General features: G+C 37.6%; 1 protein-coding gene across 1 annotated transcript in view; it reads left to right on the top strand.

Moving 5' to 3' along the window:
• Positions 1-1,780, top strand: part of LCORL (ligand dependent nuclear receptor corepressor like) — a 37,175-nt gene extending 35,395 nt beyond the window's left edge. Inside the window, exon 6 of the mRNA XM_015426274.1 lies at positions 748-1,780. Coding sequence (XP_015281760.1) covers positions 748-1,780 — 1,033 coding nt within the window. The remainder of the gene's footprint in view (positions 1-747) is intronic.
• Positions 1,781-14,344: the final 12,564 nt, after the last annotated feature.

The following is a 14,344-nucleotide window of genomic DNA, read 5'->3' as shown; positions in this document are numbered from 1 at the left end:
TCTCATGTTTAACTGAAGTAATAGACAAATAACCAGTGTTATAATTTTGGCATCCTTCCATCCACGAACCATAGCAGTCCCTTTTATGTTACATGTGCATTTTGTAAACTTATTTTTAAAAAGCAAACAAAAAACTTTTAATGGTCTAGTAGAATTATTCCTTGCTGCTTTTTAAATTATATATACACATGTGAACAAATAAAATTTTGCTCAAATTTAGGGTGTAACGTACTTAGGACTTATTTGCAACTTAGGGATGTTGAAAAATTATTTGGATGTTTAGGATATTTTTGTTAGTAGTTGCAACAAAGTTTCTATAAGGGGGTTGACTCTTTTATTACTTGTTTAGCGGTAACGTCACGTTTCTACTAACAAAACTCCTTTAGGAGGGGGGCATTCAGTGGATGTTAATTGTGGAAAGAAAAGTTCTAAGTGTTGCTCTGCAAGCATGTGTCAAAAGGGAATTGTAAACAGATGAGAATGTTATATCAAATACTGAGCTATGATTTAAAGTTCTTGGAAGGGCTGCTGTAGAAGCTGGGGTATCATTTTTGACACAAGGTCCTACCAGAACTGTAGCATTTGCTATGGTAATCAGTAGCTACCACATCTCAAAGACTTAAAAGTATCAGAAGCAGTGATGTTACCTAAGCAAGGAGTATAATAAAGGAGTGGACCCTTCCCTTCCATAGCTGTGTGAGAGTCTCTCATGCATCAGTTCACCATCGTTTCATTCCATCCATCCAGGAGACTCCACAGACACAGAGAGGACTATGTGGAAAGAAGTGCTGAGTTTGCAGATGGTTTGCTCTCAAAAGCATTGAAAGACATTCAGTCCGGAGCACTGGACATAAATAAAGCAGGCATACTTTATGGCATACCTCAAAAAACTTTACTTCTCCACTTAGAAGCCTTACCAGCAGGAAAGCCTGCATCCTTTAAAAACAAAACTCGAGATTTCAGTGACAGTTATTCTTACAAAGACAGTAAAGAAACTTGTGCAGTGCTGCAAAAAGTAGCCCTGTGGGCAAAAGCTCAAGCAGAGCGCACAGAAAAAAATAAACTCAGTCTACTTGAAACCTCAGAATTAAGATTCCCAACAGCTTCCAGTTACCTCCACCAGTTAACCCTACAAAGAATGGTCACTCAGTTTAAAGAAAAAAATGAAAATATACAATATGAGGCATCAACTCCAACCGTACAGTTAAAAATCCCTCAACTAAGAATCAGTGCTGTGCCCAAACAGCAGCCTGATAGTGCTGGACTCCTCGATGTTATGTACCATGTTTCCAAAACCTCATCAGTCTTGGAAGGATCGGCTCTTCAGAAACTGAAAAACATCCTCCCTAAACAGAACAAAATTGAATGTTCTGCATCTGTAACTCAATCAAGTGTTGACTCCTACTTTCTGCATGGGGACCTCTCTCCTTTGTGTCTTAATACTAAGAACGGAATTGTTGATGGAACCTCTGAATCTACAGAAGATGGCTTCGATCGCAAGGATAATAAACAGCCAAGGAAAAAACGTGGTCGCTACCGGCAGTATGATCATGAAATAATGGAGGAAGCAATTGCTATGGTAATGAGTGGGAAAATGAGTGTTTCCAAAGCACAAGGAATCTATGGGGTACCTCACAGCACTTTAGAATACAAAGTTAAAGAAAGATCTGGAACGCTGAAGACTCCTCCGAAGAAGAAGCTCCGATTACCAGACACTGGGTTGCTTCACATCACAGATTCAGGGACTGGCACCTGCAAAAATAGCAGCAAGCCTATGTAGTTTAAGTTGTTAGAAACTTTTGTGTGCCTGTGTGTGTGTGTGTGTGTGTGTGTGTGCACGCATGTATATGCACATGCGTGTGTGCTTGTGTGTAAGCCTACACATGTGAGAAACACAAATGTTCACTCAGACAGAAGACAAAATTTTACAGTTCAGAAACCACATACATGCCTTTTTGAAGAATAATTTTATTCAGGGTTTTCACTGTGGAAAAATGATAGAATTGATCACTTAATTGTGATAGTTTGTATTTAATATAATCCTTGTATAAATAAGTGAAAAAGATTCAGGTTTTATTTAGTAGTCAATAGCATAAAATGTTTGGAATAACATGTATTTGTCATGTGAAACATTATTTTTACTGATGAAGAGTGACCCTAGCCATTCAATAATCCATTTTATAAAGGAAATATCCAGTTAACACTTTGAAGACATTTATGCCTCTCAGAATGCTTTCAGGAGTTGCAAGAAACCGAAGAGATACAAAGTAAGAGATATTGAGAACAGCGGTAGTTTCTTAATGTGGAAACTTAACTTGCAAAGTATTAGTTTAACACAGACAATTTTATGGAACAGAAAGTCCATCAATGCTAAACATCTGATATAGTTAACATTTTTCAGTTTTAAAAGCGTGTGTTAGATATATAACTGGGTTCTTACAATTTTTTGTTGGTTTAGCAAGAAATTGGTGTTTACAAAATATACACTTGTGAAAACTGACAAGTATAGTGTAGCTATAGAATGATTATAAGATGGAATACTAAAGGCATAAAATTATTAACTGTTTTCCTTTAGTGTGGAAAATAAGCTAACTTGTAAGGGTTAAAGACAAGAGTTGGAATGCAGATTAGAGCATGTTCATAATGTGCACAGAATGAGCTTGAGAATGGTTATCTTGGTTTAAATGTGCTGGTTAGTTAGTGTTATGACTACTTACATTTATTTAAGGATTGTGTAACACTCCTACTGAAAAACCTCACTGTAACAGTAATGTACTTGCTGCTGTGACACTTCAAAACCTTTTCAGTTTATCAAAATGAACATCATCAGGTTTTCATTTTGGTGGGCCGATATATCATCACTTTGCTAATAACCAAATTTGCAGTTCAGGGTCTTGATATAATTACAGATAGAAAACAATGAAGCTGTTTTGAACTTTCAGTACTAGAAACCCTTTATATATTTACTATTTGAAAGCTGGGCAGTTCATTTTCAATAAATAACTTTTCACGGAACCAGTTACTTTTAGATTAGAAATGAATTTTTAAATGAATTTTGAAGTATTCATATCGGGTCTGATCCTTCCCCATATTGATATGCCTGTAGGGCTCATAGAGAGCCCTTCCTTCCCCACTGTGCATGCAGGCAGACAAGGGTATACTGAAGAACAGGGTGTGTAGGTCATTCCTCCCTTCTCTAGCAGGAGCAAATGGCAAGAGAGAGGGAAGGAAAGTGGACCATAGGGATATAAGAGGTGGTTCATACCTTCTGATACAGCTAATAGCCCACTGTGCCGGAGGTGCAAGAAGGAGAGGAGACACATCTCTGTGGGGATCCTGCTGCATGCAGGCTCTGTACTCATGCGGAGAAGGATCATCTCTGTTGTATTTTGTATACTGCGTAACTTGAGTATGCTACCAAAACATATCTCTGTATGAATAAGGGCATCCATGTCCTTTTTTATTGACTATTATGTGTTTATGGGAAGCTTAGAACCTCCAGAAGCTTTACCTCTCTTGCCCATATCTGCTACTGAAAACATCGCAAACTACATTTTGTGCATGAACATCTAAATTCACATGTAGTAATATTTTTAGTTTGCCATTCAACTCAGTTGGTAGCATTTCATAATCAACTGTGAAGGGGAATCAACATTTTCTTACTGAATTTTTTTTTTATATTGGAGTATCAAATTGTAACAAAATCAGCCTAGCAGTTATTTGGCCTGTTGGGGCAAAACTATACACTACATTGTAAAATCATACTTGGATCTTTCCATGGATTTTTTTAATAGGTATGAAAGCATATGTGGGGAGTGCCTGAGCTGGATCAGGAGTGCAATGCTGCTTTCCCCTACTCTTTTCCCAGTCAAATGTCCCCTGCCCCAAAGCTACTACCAGCTGCACTGGGGTGGTGGTGGTTATAGGTACCGATATCATGCCTGTCTCTTCTCCACAGTGACGTGGGGATGGGTTAACTACCAACCCCAAGCTCTATAGCCCCAGCAGAATTTGGGCACACCTGAAAGCTGCTTTGAACCTTTTTATGAATGCAGGGAGATCTGTTCATGCTTCTGCTGTGCAGTACGTAGTTTGGCCCTTCAATCTGAAATGAGTCTCCTTCTGTTCCATTACATATTAGTAAATAAATCCATTGTAAAGAAAATAATATATTAGTTATAAAGAGAACATGAAACATCACGGGTCAAGGTCATCATTAATTTTAAAGAACTAAGCCATATTTTGCCAGGTTTAGAATTTTGTTGGATCGTTTCCCAGTAGACTAAACCATTCTTCTTGGAGAACCATTGAGAGTTCATTAATTGCTTAAATACATGGGCCAGGATCCAAACAGTGGGGGGTTCTGCCCCACTTCCTTACAGATCCTTGTGCCCCCAAAAGCTGCTTCTAAAAGTTGGGGAAACCCCAGATCAAGGTGTGATACAACATGGGCATGCAATTCAGGGTGTGGGGGGTGGAGCAGTGCCCTGTGCTTTCCTTCTCATACGCAGGGTTTTTCGGATACTGGCCTCTGTTTTTAATTCCACAAACAATAGTTAGATTTTAGTCAGAGGTTTCTATCAAAGACAAGTTACTTAAATATCATTTAAAAGGTGGCCTGACCAAAAAGTGACAGGATTCATAAAATCAGGGATCATTTTTCTATTGACTTTAACAGTGATTGGTAGTTTTGTATGTAATATTATAATTTTCAGCATTTTAGTACTTGTATTTATTTTTGGTCAGAAATAGTATATTAAAATATTTTTTGATAGTTGTAGATAATGCTCAGCCTGTAAGTTTAAAAAGAAACATAATTATTTCTAATGGACACGCTGAACCTTTGATTATACAACTGAGGAAAGGCAGGGAAATATGTAGACTCCCCTTATCCATCCCTAATGTATTCATTTAAAATGTTGTTTAAATTATAATTTTGAAATACTTTTTAAATTCAGTTACCAGTCGCTACTTAGAAATTGACAAGTTTCTGAAAATTCCTATTTCAACAGACTTTTAAATGAAGGTGAAAGAAAGCCCTACATGCTTTCTACTTATTTGAATGTTTCTCAAGTATTTTATATTAAAAAACAGTGCCTCTGTTTTTAGAACTACTGCTCAGTAAAGTTGTTTAAACCATTTCTGGTAGCTAATGACTATTTTATATTAAATTAAATTGTATATTAACTTTAGTGAGACTGATTTTTTTAGTTGTTTACAGTACAAATACCTGTATTCTTTTTTTTAATTGCAGTATTTCCATTGTTGCAGTAATTTAGTAAAACTCTGTGGCTGCCTTGATTTTTGACAGATTTTGTTAATAACTGATTTCTAGGCAATTAGTTCTATTTATGCATAAATCAATTGCACTATAATTCATGAATTATTTATTACAATATTTTCTAATGAATTCCATGTATTTGTCTTGTGTTGTAAATGTACTGTAATTCTGTTTCCTCTTTGTGTTGTTATATTTCTAAATCTGATCGTATGAATTTGTTAATGTGTTTATATGTTGTAATTTTTAGTAAAGCACTTCAATGCTTTTGCACATAAATTTACAGTACTGATGTGTGATTGATTTGCTCATTCAGTAAAAAAAAAATACAGTATGTTGGCTTATTTGATTTACTCCGTGGGCATAAATGCTTTTGTGTAGCAGTGCGGTAGTGAAAGAAATCATTTTATACACTTGACAATAAAGCACAAATATTTGATGCAAGGAAAACTATTTCTTAGTCTCAGGCACAGTTTGCATTATATTCAGTGAGGTTTGTGCAGGAGAGCTTCCCAGTATAATATATTTTATGGCTTGGGGGTGTATGAAATGTAATGAGCAAAAAAAATTTTCTTGTTGCAATTCACTTTTACATTACATTCCCACATGTAATTAACACATACTCTGCCCCTGTCCCACAATCATCATCATAGCCTTTTTATGGTTAAAAGGGACCCATTCCAACCCAATAAGTAGTTTCTTTTCTTTGCCACAAGTAGATCTGTAAAATGTTTGCAAAATGTCCCTTTGGTATCAGAGAGCAAGTAAATATGCAGCCTAGCTTATACATGGCCACTGTGCAGCAAGACAGCGTTTACAGAGGAGTATAGAAAATTTTGCAAGAAAACTCAACTGTTTCATAATATGCATTATCAATCTCCCCCCTATTTATCAGGATTGTCTTTTCAAATCCATTTAAAGTTCATCTCTCTGGTAAAAATAAATATGTGCCCCTCCCCAATTGGAATATATATTTGATACAGAAATCTAAAATAATGTGTTTCTTCATGAAAATGTTTTTTTCCAGTTTACTAGCAGAGGTGATTTATGTTTGCAGAAGTGAAGGAACGTGTACAAATTAATAGTCTGAATGAGAAGTCAGTGAAATTAAAGTGGAAATACTGGGATTTCCCTGTTGCACCTAGTTCCACTGTCCGTTCCACCCGCTTTTCATGGAGCCTCTCTACATTTCTTGAACCTGAGTCTATTACCAAATTCAAATTTGAAGCGTCTTGGTCTTTATTACAGCAGCTGTCTTCTGACCTCTGAAGGGATTCTCTCTAAATTTATAATGAGATAGATTTCTGTGGATGCCTAAGGGATCTTAAGGTCATCATGACGCACTGAAAACCTCTCAGTGTTGTGAAGCAGTAGCAGCCAGATTTATTTAAATTAAATTTTCTACATAGGACCTATTGACTCCAAATCAAAATACTTCACTGACACTGTAGTCCAGGGGTATCAAACTCATTTTTTTTATGAGGGCCGGATCTGACACAAATGTTAGTTTGTCAGGCTGGGCCATGTATTCTATAAAATGTAATGTCAGGTACTGGAGATATAAGCTGTATAAAAGACACAGGCAAACCCAATTAACAATATTATTTTTTTATTCCAAATACAATTGATTCCAAGGAGTGAAAGCAATTGATTTACTGGGGAATCCACAAAAGCCCCAATAAATGCATTTATTCATATGCAAGACTAGGTTTTTTCCAAGGGATATCATAAAAGGGATATCTTACACTTCCATACAAATTAGCTACTTTTCGTATATATAGCATTTTTAGGAGATGAGTCATCATCCTTGGAAGTAAATAAGTTAGTTTTTCACCACCACCCCCATATGCCCAGCGTCTGCAGCGAAGCATAGCTACAAATCTGTCCCTCGGTCTTTGTGTTTCCTCTCTTCCCCCATCCTTCCTCTGAAGATCTCAAGGAGGCACACCAGACTCCTCCTCCTACCACCCATCACCCCACCACCACCAAAACCCTGTGAGGTGGGCCAGGCTGAGCAACTGGCTCCAGGTGATCCAGATGACAGGGTCCTGGCTCAGGAGGGGGGGTGTCTGTAGTTGCTTCTCCACTCCTCACTGAGCTGCAATTAGCAGAGGTGGGGGGGGACACCACAACTCCTCTTTCTTTGCCTTCACTGCCATCCCCCCCCCACTATTTTAACTTAGTCTCTAGCCCCACTCCCTAGCCATTTCCTTTCTATTTCTTGACAGCTTCTACCATACACACACACACCTTACCACGTGTGCCTGCTTGCTACCCCCAGCAGCCTCCTGTTCTGTCATACCAGTTGTTTGCCAGGTAAGAGCCCTGGACAGGCCGCATCTGGCCCCCGGGCCTTATGTTTGACACCCCTACTGTAGTCATTTTTTCTCCAGTTACCACTGAACTAAATTGCATTGTATGGAATCAGACCATTGGTCTGTTAGCACAGTATTGTCTGTTAGGAAAGGCTGTGATGCTTTTCCCCACCTGTTCTTTTACGATCCTTTTGTAGACTGAATCTGGAACTTTATGAATGCAAAACATGTGCTGTAACAATGAGTATAGGCTCTTCTGACTTGGACTTTTGCTTGCCTTATTCAGACTCACATGAGAGTCTGCTGTATAGTTATGGTAGGGACACTAACATTTCTTGTAGGTTTGAAACATTTCTTATTTTACAATCTATTAATTATGACAGAAATAATGCAGAGCTAGAGGACAGCTGGATATTTTTAGGCAAGAACAAGATTCTGTTTAAATTGGTCATCAGGCAGAGCAGAAATATTACGTGATGCGATATCATTTAATACATGTAGTTTGAAATACTTTTCCCCTACATTCCACAATTCTGGAGCTGTGACATTTATAGGAAACTGATAGGGTAACAAGTTAGTGTCATGTTCAGAGTTTGGTGATATGTTTGAACATATACATACTTTTCTGAAACAGAACTATATTAATATCATTTGTTTTAATTGGTATTTTTAAATAAAATGGATCAACATTGATTACTGAAGTTTCAACTAAGCAATTTTGTTAAATCTGTATTTTCTACTATAAGCTTTTAAATTTTTATTTTGAATTAATTCTTAGGTAAGTAGTAACAGTGTGAATACTACATAGTTAGACAGTATTTTGTGGGCTATTTTAGCTGAGCTTTTATTTAGAGTAGAAGAACTTTTATTTAAATACCTGGAGATTTAATCCAACATGTAAAGAAACTACACTGGTTTTCCAATGTGTTTTTGGCTTACTTTATATCTAAAATATAAATATTGTATCTGCACACAATTTCCATTTCATTGATTGTATTCAGGATGGCACCCAATCTGCCTAAAATTTCTCAGATCCAGCTACTCGTTGTGGATACCCCAGGGGGAATGCACATGGGGAATTGCCTGAGGAAGGCATATAGATCTTAAGGTGTGCATTTGAGTGAACAGAAATTGGCTTCTGCGGTGCACATTTTTAAAAGATGCTAATCGTTAGTAAAGGTTTCTGTAATGGATTACTGGTTTCAAGTAACAGAAAAGAGCAAGAGTCCAGTGGCACCTTAAATACTAACAACATTTGTGCAGGTGATGAGTGTGAGTAATGACTCACAAAAGCTCATCCCCTGACACAAATTTTGTTAGTCTTTGAGGTGCTACTGGGCTCTTGCTCTGTTCTACTTCCACAGACAAACACAGCTACCCATTTTGCAGCATCCTTTAAAACAAGGTTTTAAAAATAATACTGATGAGCTCAATATGCTATGTTTTGTGGCATTGATTTGAAAAGGAATGGGCATAACTGAGCCTAATATGAGAGGTCCTACAGCGAGAATATTACAGGCTTATTATAGACGAAACACAAGACATAAAAGAAGGGAGTTGCTTTTCTGATCGTCCTGTAACTTCCTGTGTAAGCTTGAAAATACTTAATATGCGTACCTGATCACCTGTTCCTAAATAGATTTCCCTGGAAGTAACAGCTACTTCACCAGTAGGGGTGTTTATTTGGCATAAACAGAGCTGGAAAAATACCTTATTGGTAGTTTTCAGGGAGTTTTTTAGCTCACTAGCCAGTGGGCTACTTATCCAGCTATCCGAATATGGCTGACCTGAAAAATTCTGAAAGTATTAAGGATTCTTCAGGATACCAGATAGCCACATTTAAAGGGACCACGATCCCTTTAAATGCCCTTTCCCCCTCCATTGGAAATAATGGAGGATGGGGGCACCTTCTTCTGGGGCCCACAGAATTGGACCCCCTGGTCCAATCTCTTTTAAACTTGGGAGGTTTTTTTAGGAGAGGCACCAGCAGCTATGCTGTAAATGTGGTGCTTCTACTTCAAAACACAGACACACCCCGAGCCACAGATACCTCTGGATCAATTCTCCATTATAGCCTATGGGGACCATTGACTATAATGGTCCTCATAGGGTATAATGAAGCTAGAAAAATTGTCAAACACAAATATTTCCCGAATCCATATACCATACTGGCGTTGGGATTCAGGAATATTGGGAAATACCAATATTTTAAAGGTTCAATATACCCAAACCTGAAAAATACCAGCTTTTTTTTTTTGCACACCCCTGTTCACAAGTGTTCATTCACCAACAAAGATACCACGCTCACATAGGAAATCGTGTGTACTCTCTTATGTGAGTAATGCAAATGTGCGTCTTTTGCTGCATGCTCATTTAGTCAGAAAGCAGCTATTGTTTATTATGCCTGCATTTAATCACACATAAAAATACATTCACAGGAACATGCAATATCCTGTGAAGAAAGGATATTTATGTAGAAAATTTATCATGTACGAAGCAGCCCCAGTTCCCACTGAGTTCAGTATAATTGTCATATGGTTAAAAACATGCTCATGATCATAATCATGATGTGTTTGATGACTGAAATAACAAAATATCCCTCCAGAGTGATACAAGCCTTATTTCTATAGTTAGACTATGGAACGGAAAGTGCGGTTCATATTTTTACCTGAGAAAACCTTTTGCCGATCCTTTTTGTTAGCACATTTAAATTTTTCTCAGCTATTGTTATCACTTAGCGTACTACATAGTAGTTCATTTGGACACATTTTCTGTTTACTGCATAGCCAACCTTCTGTGGGAGTGTAACATTTCCATAATCAAAGTTCCAAATAATTTTGCTACCATATGATAATTAGTCTTTGAACTTTACTGTAATTTACTTTTTGTTTTGATCTGCTTTTTTTGTTTTCAGTTCAAGCACAGCAGCTGGTGCAAAATCAGAGGAAACAACTAAATTGGAAAGAGGAAAGTCTGCTTTAAACAAAGTTTTGGAGTCGTTGTGTCCATATCATGGCCATCAAATTCTAGCTATGTTGCAATTTTTAATCCAAGAACAGAATATCTATTCACGTATTATACATTCGGAAACATCTGAAGATGGTGCGCGTGATCCTGCTTGCAGTTGCAATGGCTGCATGTTCATGAAAGGGTGCTGTTTACAAAATCAAAGACCAAATACTTTTTTACCACCTTTTTCTGCCTGTGTGAATGACTCAGATAATTTTTCATGCCAATCTGTGGCTACCGGATATTTTAAAGGGATAACTACGCCTTACAATCACAGGTGCTGCCCCAAACCATCACAGCAGTGTAGCATCCACCCTGCAAGAACAGCACTTTGTACACATCTTTGTTCAGCTAGGCAAAAGACAACCAAAGCCAGAAGAGGCCGCAGCCCTTCACCACCCCCATTATCCCCTGTAGAGGCAGATGAATATGATTCTTTGAAAGAAACAGCAGGTTCTTTAGCTTTAGATAACAAAATTGAAATCAGTGCTAACCAGCCTCCATCCCTGTTGCCGGCTGAAAGAAGTTGCTCCGTGTGTGGTCATAAAGATAAAATATGCATCGCTGAAATGTCTGATAACTCAGACGAAACTTTCCTGTGTGTAAATCCAGAAAATAGCCTTATAAATTCTGATAAGCTTGAAAAAGGTGAACATAAAGCTGAGTTTCAAGACTTAATGGATCGAATTAATGAGAAATTAAAATCGATAGAAACTACTGATATAGCAAACCCTGCTAAATTATTGAAGGGTGATGGGAAAACCGAAACGGATGCTAAATTGCAAAAGTTTATAGCATCTCTCTTACGCAATGCTAAACCCAATGACTACAATCTTATGGAGTTCTTGAGCCAACATGACACAGAAGTCGAAAATAAAATTATCCAAACCAGATTTCGCAAAAGGCAAGAAACCTTGTTTGCCAAGCATAATTCCCCCAATTCATCATTGTTCAGACGGCAGTCTCTGCAGTTCAAAAGGGAACTTGCCAGTCTTGAGGAAACCTTTATAAGGAAAAAGGCAGGTTCAGAGAGAAATATGAAAACACCTACAAGAAATGACAAACTATCGTCAAGCTCAATTGACAATCATAGTGTGCTAAAAGATGCTGCTTTACAAAATCACGAAAATAAAGTCAACCTGTTTTCTCCTGTTAAATCTAAGTCTTTGGCAGTTTGTCAAGAAGAGTCACTAGGGCTACCTCATAACAATCTAGAAACCAGTTCTGGTTTTGTGGCACTTTCAGAAAACAACTCTACAAAATCCCATATCAACTTGGTTAAAATGCATGGGGATTGTGGAGTTGAAGTACATACAGATCAGGTCTGTGCAAAGGGAGAGGATAATGGTATATTGGATGGGACCAAACGTAACAGCATTATTCCCCCTGTGTGGTGCTCTGTGTTAGTAACAAACAATTTTTTATTTTCTAAGCCCTCAAAAGCAAAAAAACCTCCCGACTGTGTAGAAAGAGAGAAGATGTTTAAAGATTTTCAGGCAGCAACATATAGCAGTGATGATATAAATAAGATTGTACGGAACACAAATCTGCATGTGGTGGTGGAACGCTTGGAAGATACAATAAACATGGCTCAAAAGACTAAAAATCCATTGTTCAATAGCTATAAAATATCCAGCACACTGAAAGAAATGCACAAATGTGATGCCAGCAGTTCTAAAACTGGCTTTCTTATCAGCATGAATGAAACTGGAAGCAAGAGTCAGTATGTACTATCACAAGCTCATTTGCCATGTAGCAATAATAGCAAGGACTGTGTGTCCATCAGCGAAAAAGAAATAATTGATGAAGGATGTAAAAATATTCTGAAATCATCAGCCTTTGATTCAGGTGTACTGACTTCCAATAATGAGGACTTGCAAACAAGTTCTAATGCTGGAGATGGTTCATCGGTTCTCAAATACACTAGTCCTATAAAACTTATGTTCCTTTCAGAGATCAACAGTAGTGAAGGAGTCAAATATACTCTAACTTCTGTACATGATTCTGCTAAATTAAACATTGATCTTTATTCTGTTCCGAAGGAAAAAAGTATAGTTTCAGAAAAACAATCAGAAATACAAAATCTCACAAAAAACATTTCCACTGAAGAATGTTTCTATGGTTACAGTCAAAATAGTCACAAGAATGAAGTGAATTCTGCTTTACCGGCAATAATTGCTAATAAAACAAATGGTAATGAACATGAGCCCAGTGAAGAGACTGTTGAACAAAGCAACAGTGGATCCTGCCTGAAAAGAAGACCTGGCCGACCCAAGAAAATAGGTCCTCAAGTTGTGAAACAAGTTAAGCGACCAATTGGGCGACCTCCAAAGCCTAAGACAGATGTGACTGAAAATGCCAGCAATCCGAATGATTCCATTAGTGCTGGGAAAAGTGCCAAATCTAATGCAGAACCACCGGAGGAGGATAATATTAACAAAAATATTACTGTAACTGTTGTCTTTGGAAGATCACGAAGGATTAAGAGATGTGTTTCTGAAGGTCGCCTCAGTGTGGTCAGTGTGGTACCAGGCCCTCCTGGTGACTGTGATGCTGCAGATGAGTCTGCTCTAGTAAAGCAGAACTTGCAAAACAGAAATGGGTTGCCCAAAAATAAAGCTATGCAAAATTCTGTTACTGAAAATAAGACCTGTGCAACTGGTTATGAATATGTTAGACCTCTAGAGAGCAGCCCAGCGCTACCATCCCATTGCAGCAATATTGTAAGACCGAACCAGAAGCCTTTAAATGTGATTAGGAAACCTGGTAGGCCAGCAAAAGTAAAAATATCTGGTATATTAGTGACTGTTAATCAGATTTCATCTCAGGAAAGAAAAGTGAGCATTAGCAGCTGCCTGCCTCCTTTAGTACAAGAAACTGTGATAGAAAAAAGTGTATCATCTGCAGAGGATCGTAAGCAGTGCAATAAGAGGGATGATGGAGAGAATTTTCAAAATGCTGCAAGTGAGGATTGTTTGCACAATAAAATTGCAATAGCCTCCAAAAAGCCTGAAATTCCTTTGAGGCAATCCCTTAGAGAGAGAAGACCGTCAATGCCTTTCTTACATTCGTTAGCATCTTCTAGCTCATTAACTTGTAAGAGTGCCTTTGTACATAAATCATATAAGTTCTGTTTGAAAAATGCTAAAGATCAAAAATTAAAATGTGACTTAAATGTGAGCGTGCCACCCAAAGATACCTCAGTAAATGGGAATTCAAGAAAAGCAAACAAAGGTTCTGAGGATAATAATTTGAGGCCCTTAGACGAAACATCAGATCCCATTGTTTCATCCAGTTCTTCCCTCAGATGGTGGGATCCATCGGTTTCTAATGATTCTCTGTTAAAAGAACTGAACAGTCGATACGAACATATAACAAACACCTGGTTGCATGTAAATGGAGAAGATTTTGAAAAATGCCTGTACAGAGAAGGGTGTCATATTGAGCAAGACTGTAGCATTGAAGTAGCAAACTCCTTGGACTCTTGCATTTTAGAACTTGAAAACTCACCTATAAAAATGCTTTTCCAGAAAAAATGTAATATAGATGAGCTGTGTACATGGTTTATGCAAACAACGGAAACACAGTCACTTTCATTAGTGAGAAAGGCAAATGCTCGCAATCCTTTTGAGGTTATTAGCACAAGACAATTTAAAATGGGAACAAGACAATCTGATTGTAATTCTAATCCTTTCAGAAAGCACTTTAAAAAGTTTGCACTATCCACACCTTCAAAATCAGC

This window comes from Gekko japonicus, unplaced genomic scaffold (genome assembly GCF_001447785.1).
Source record: "Gekko japonicus isolate JY-2015 unplaced genomic scaffold, Gekko_japonicus_V1.1 scaffold451, whole genome shotgun sequence".
NCBI lineage: Eukaryota > Metazoa > Chordata > Lepidosauria > Squamata > Gekkonidae > Gekko > Gekko japonicus.
Note: the sequence above shows the minus strand (reverse complement) of the source record. Positions and strands in the feature narration are given on the sequence as shown.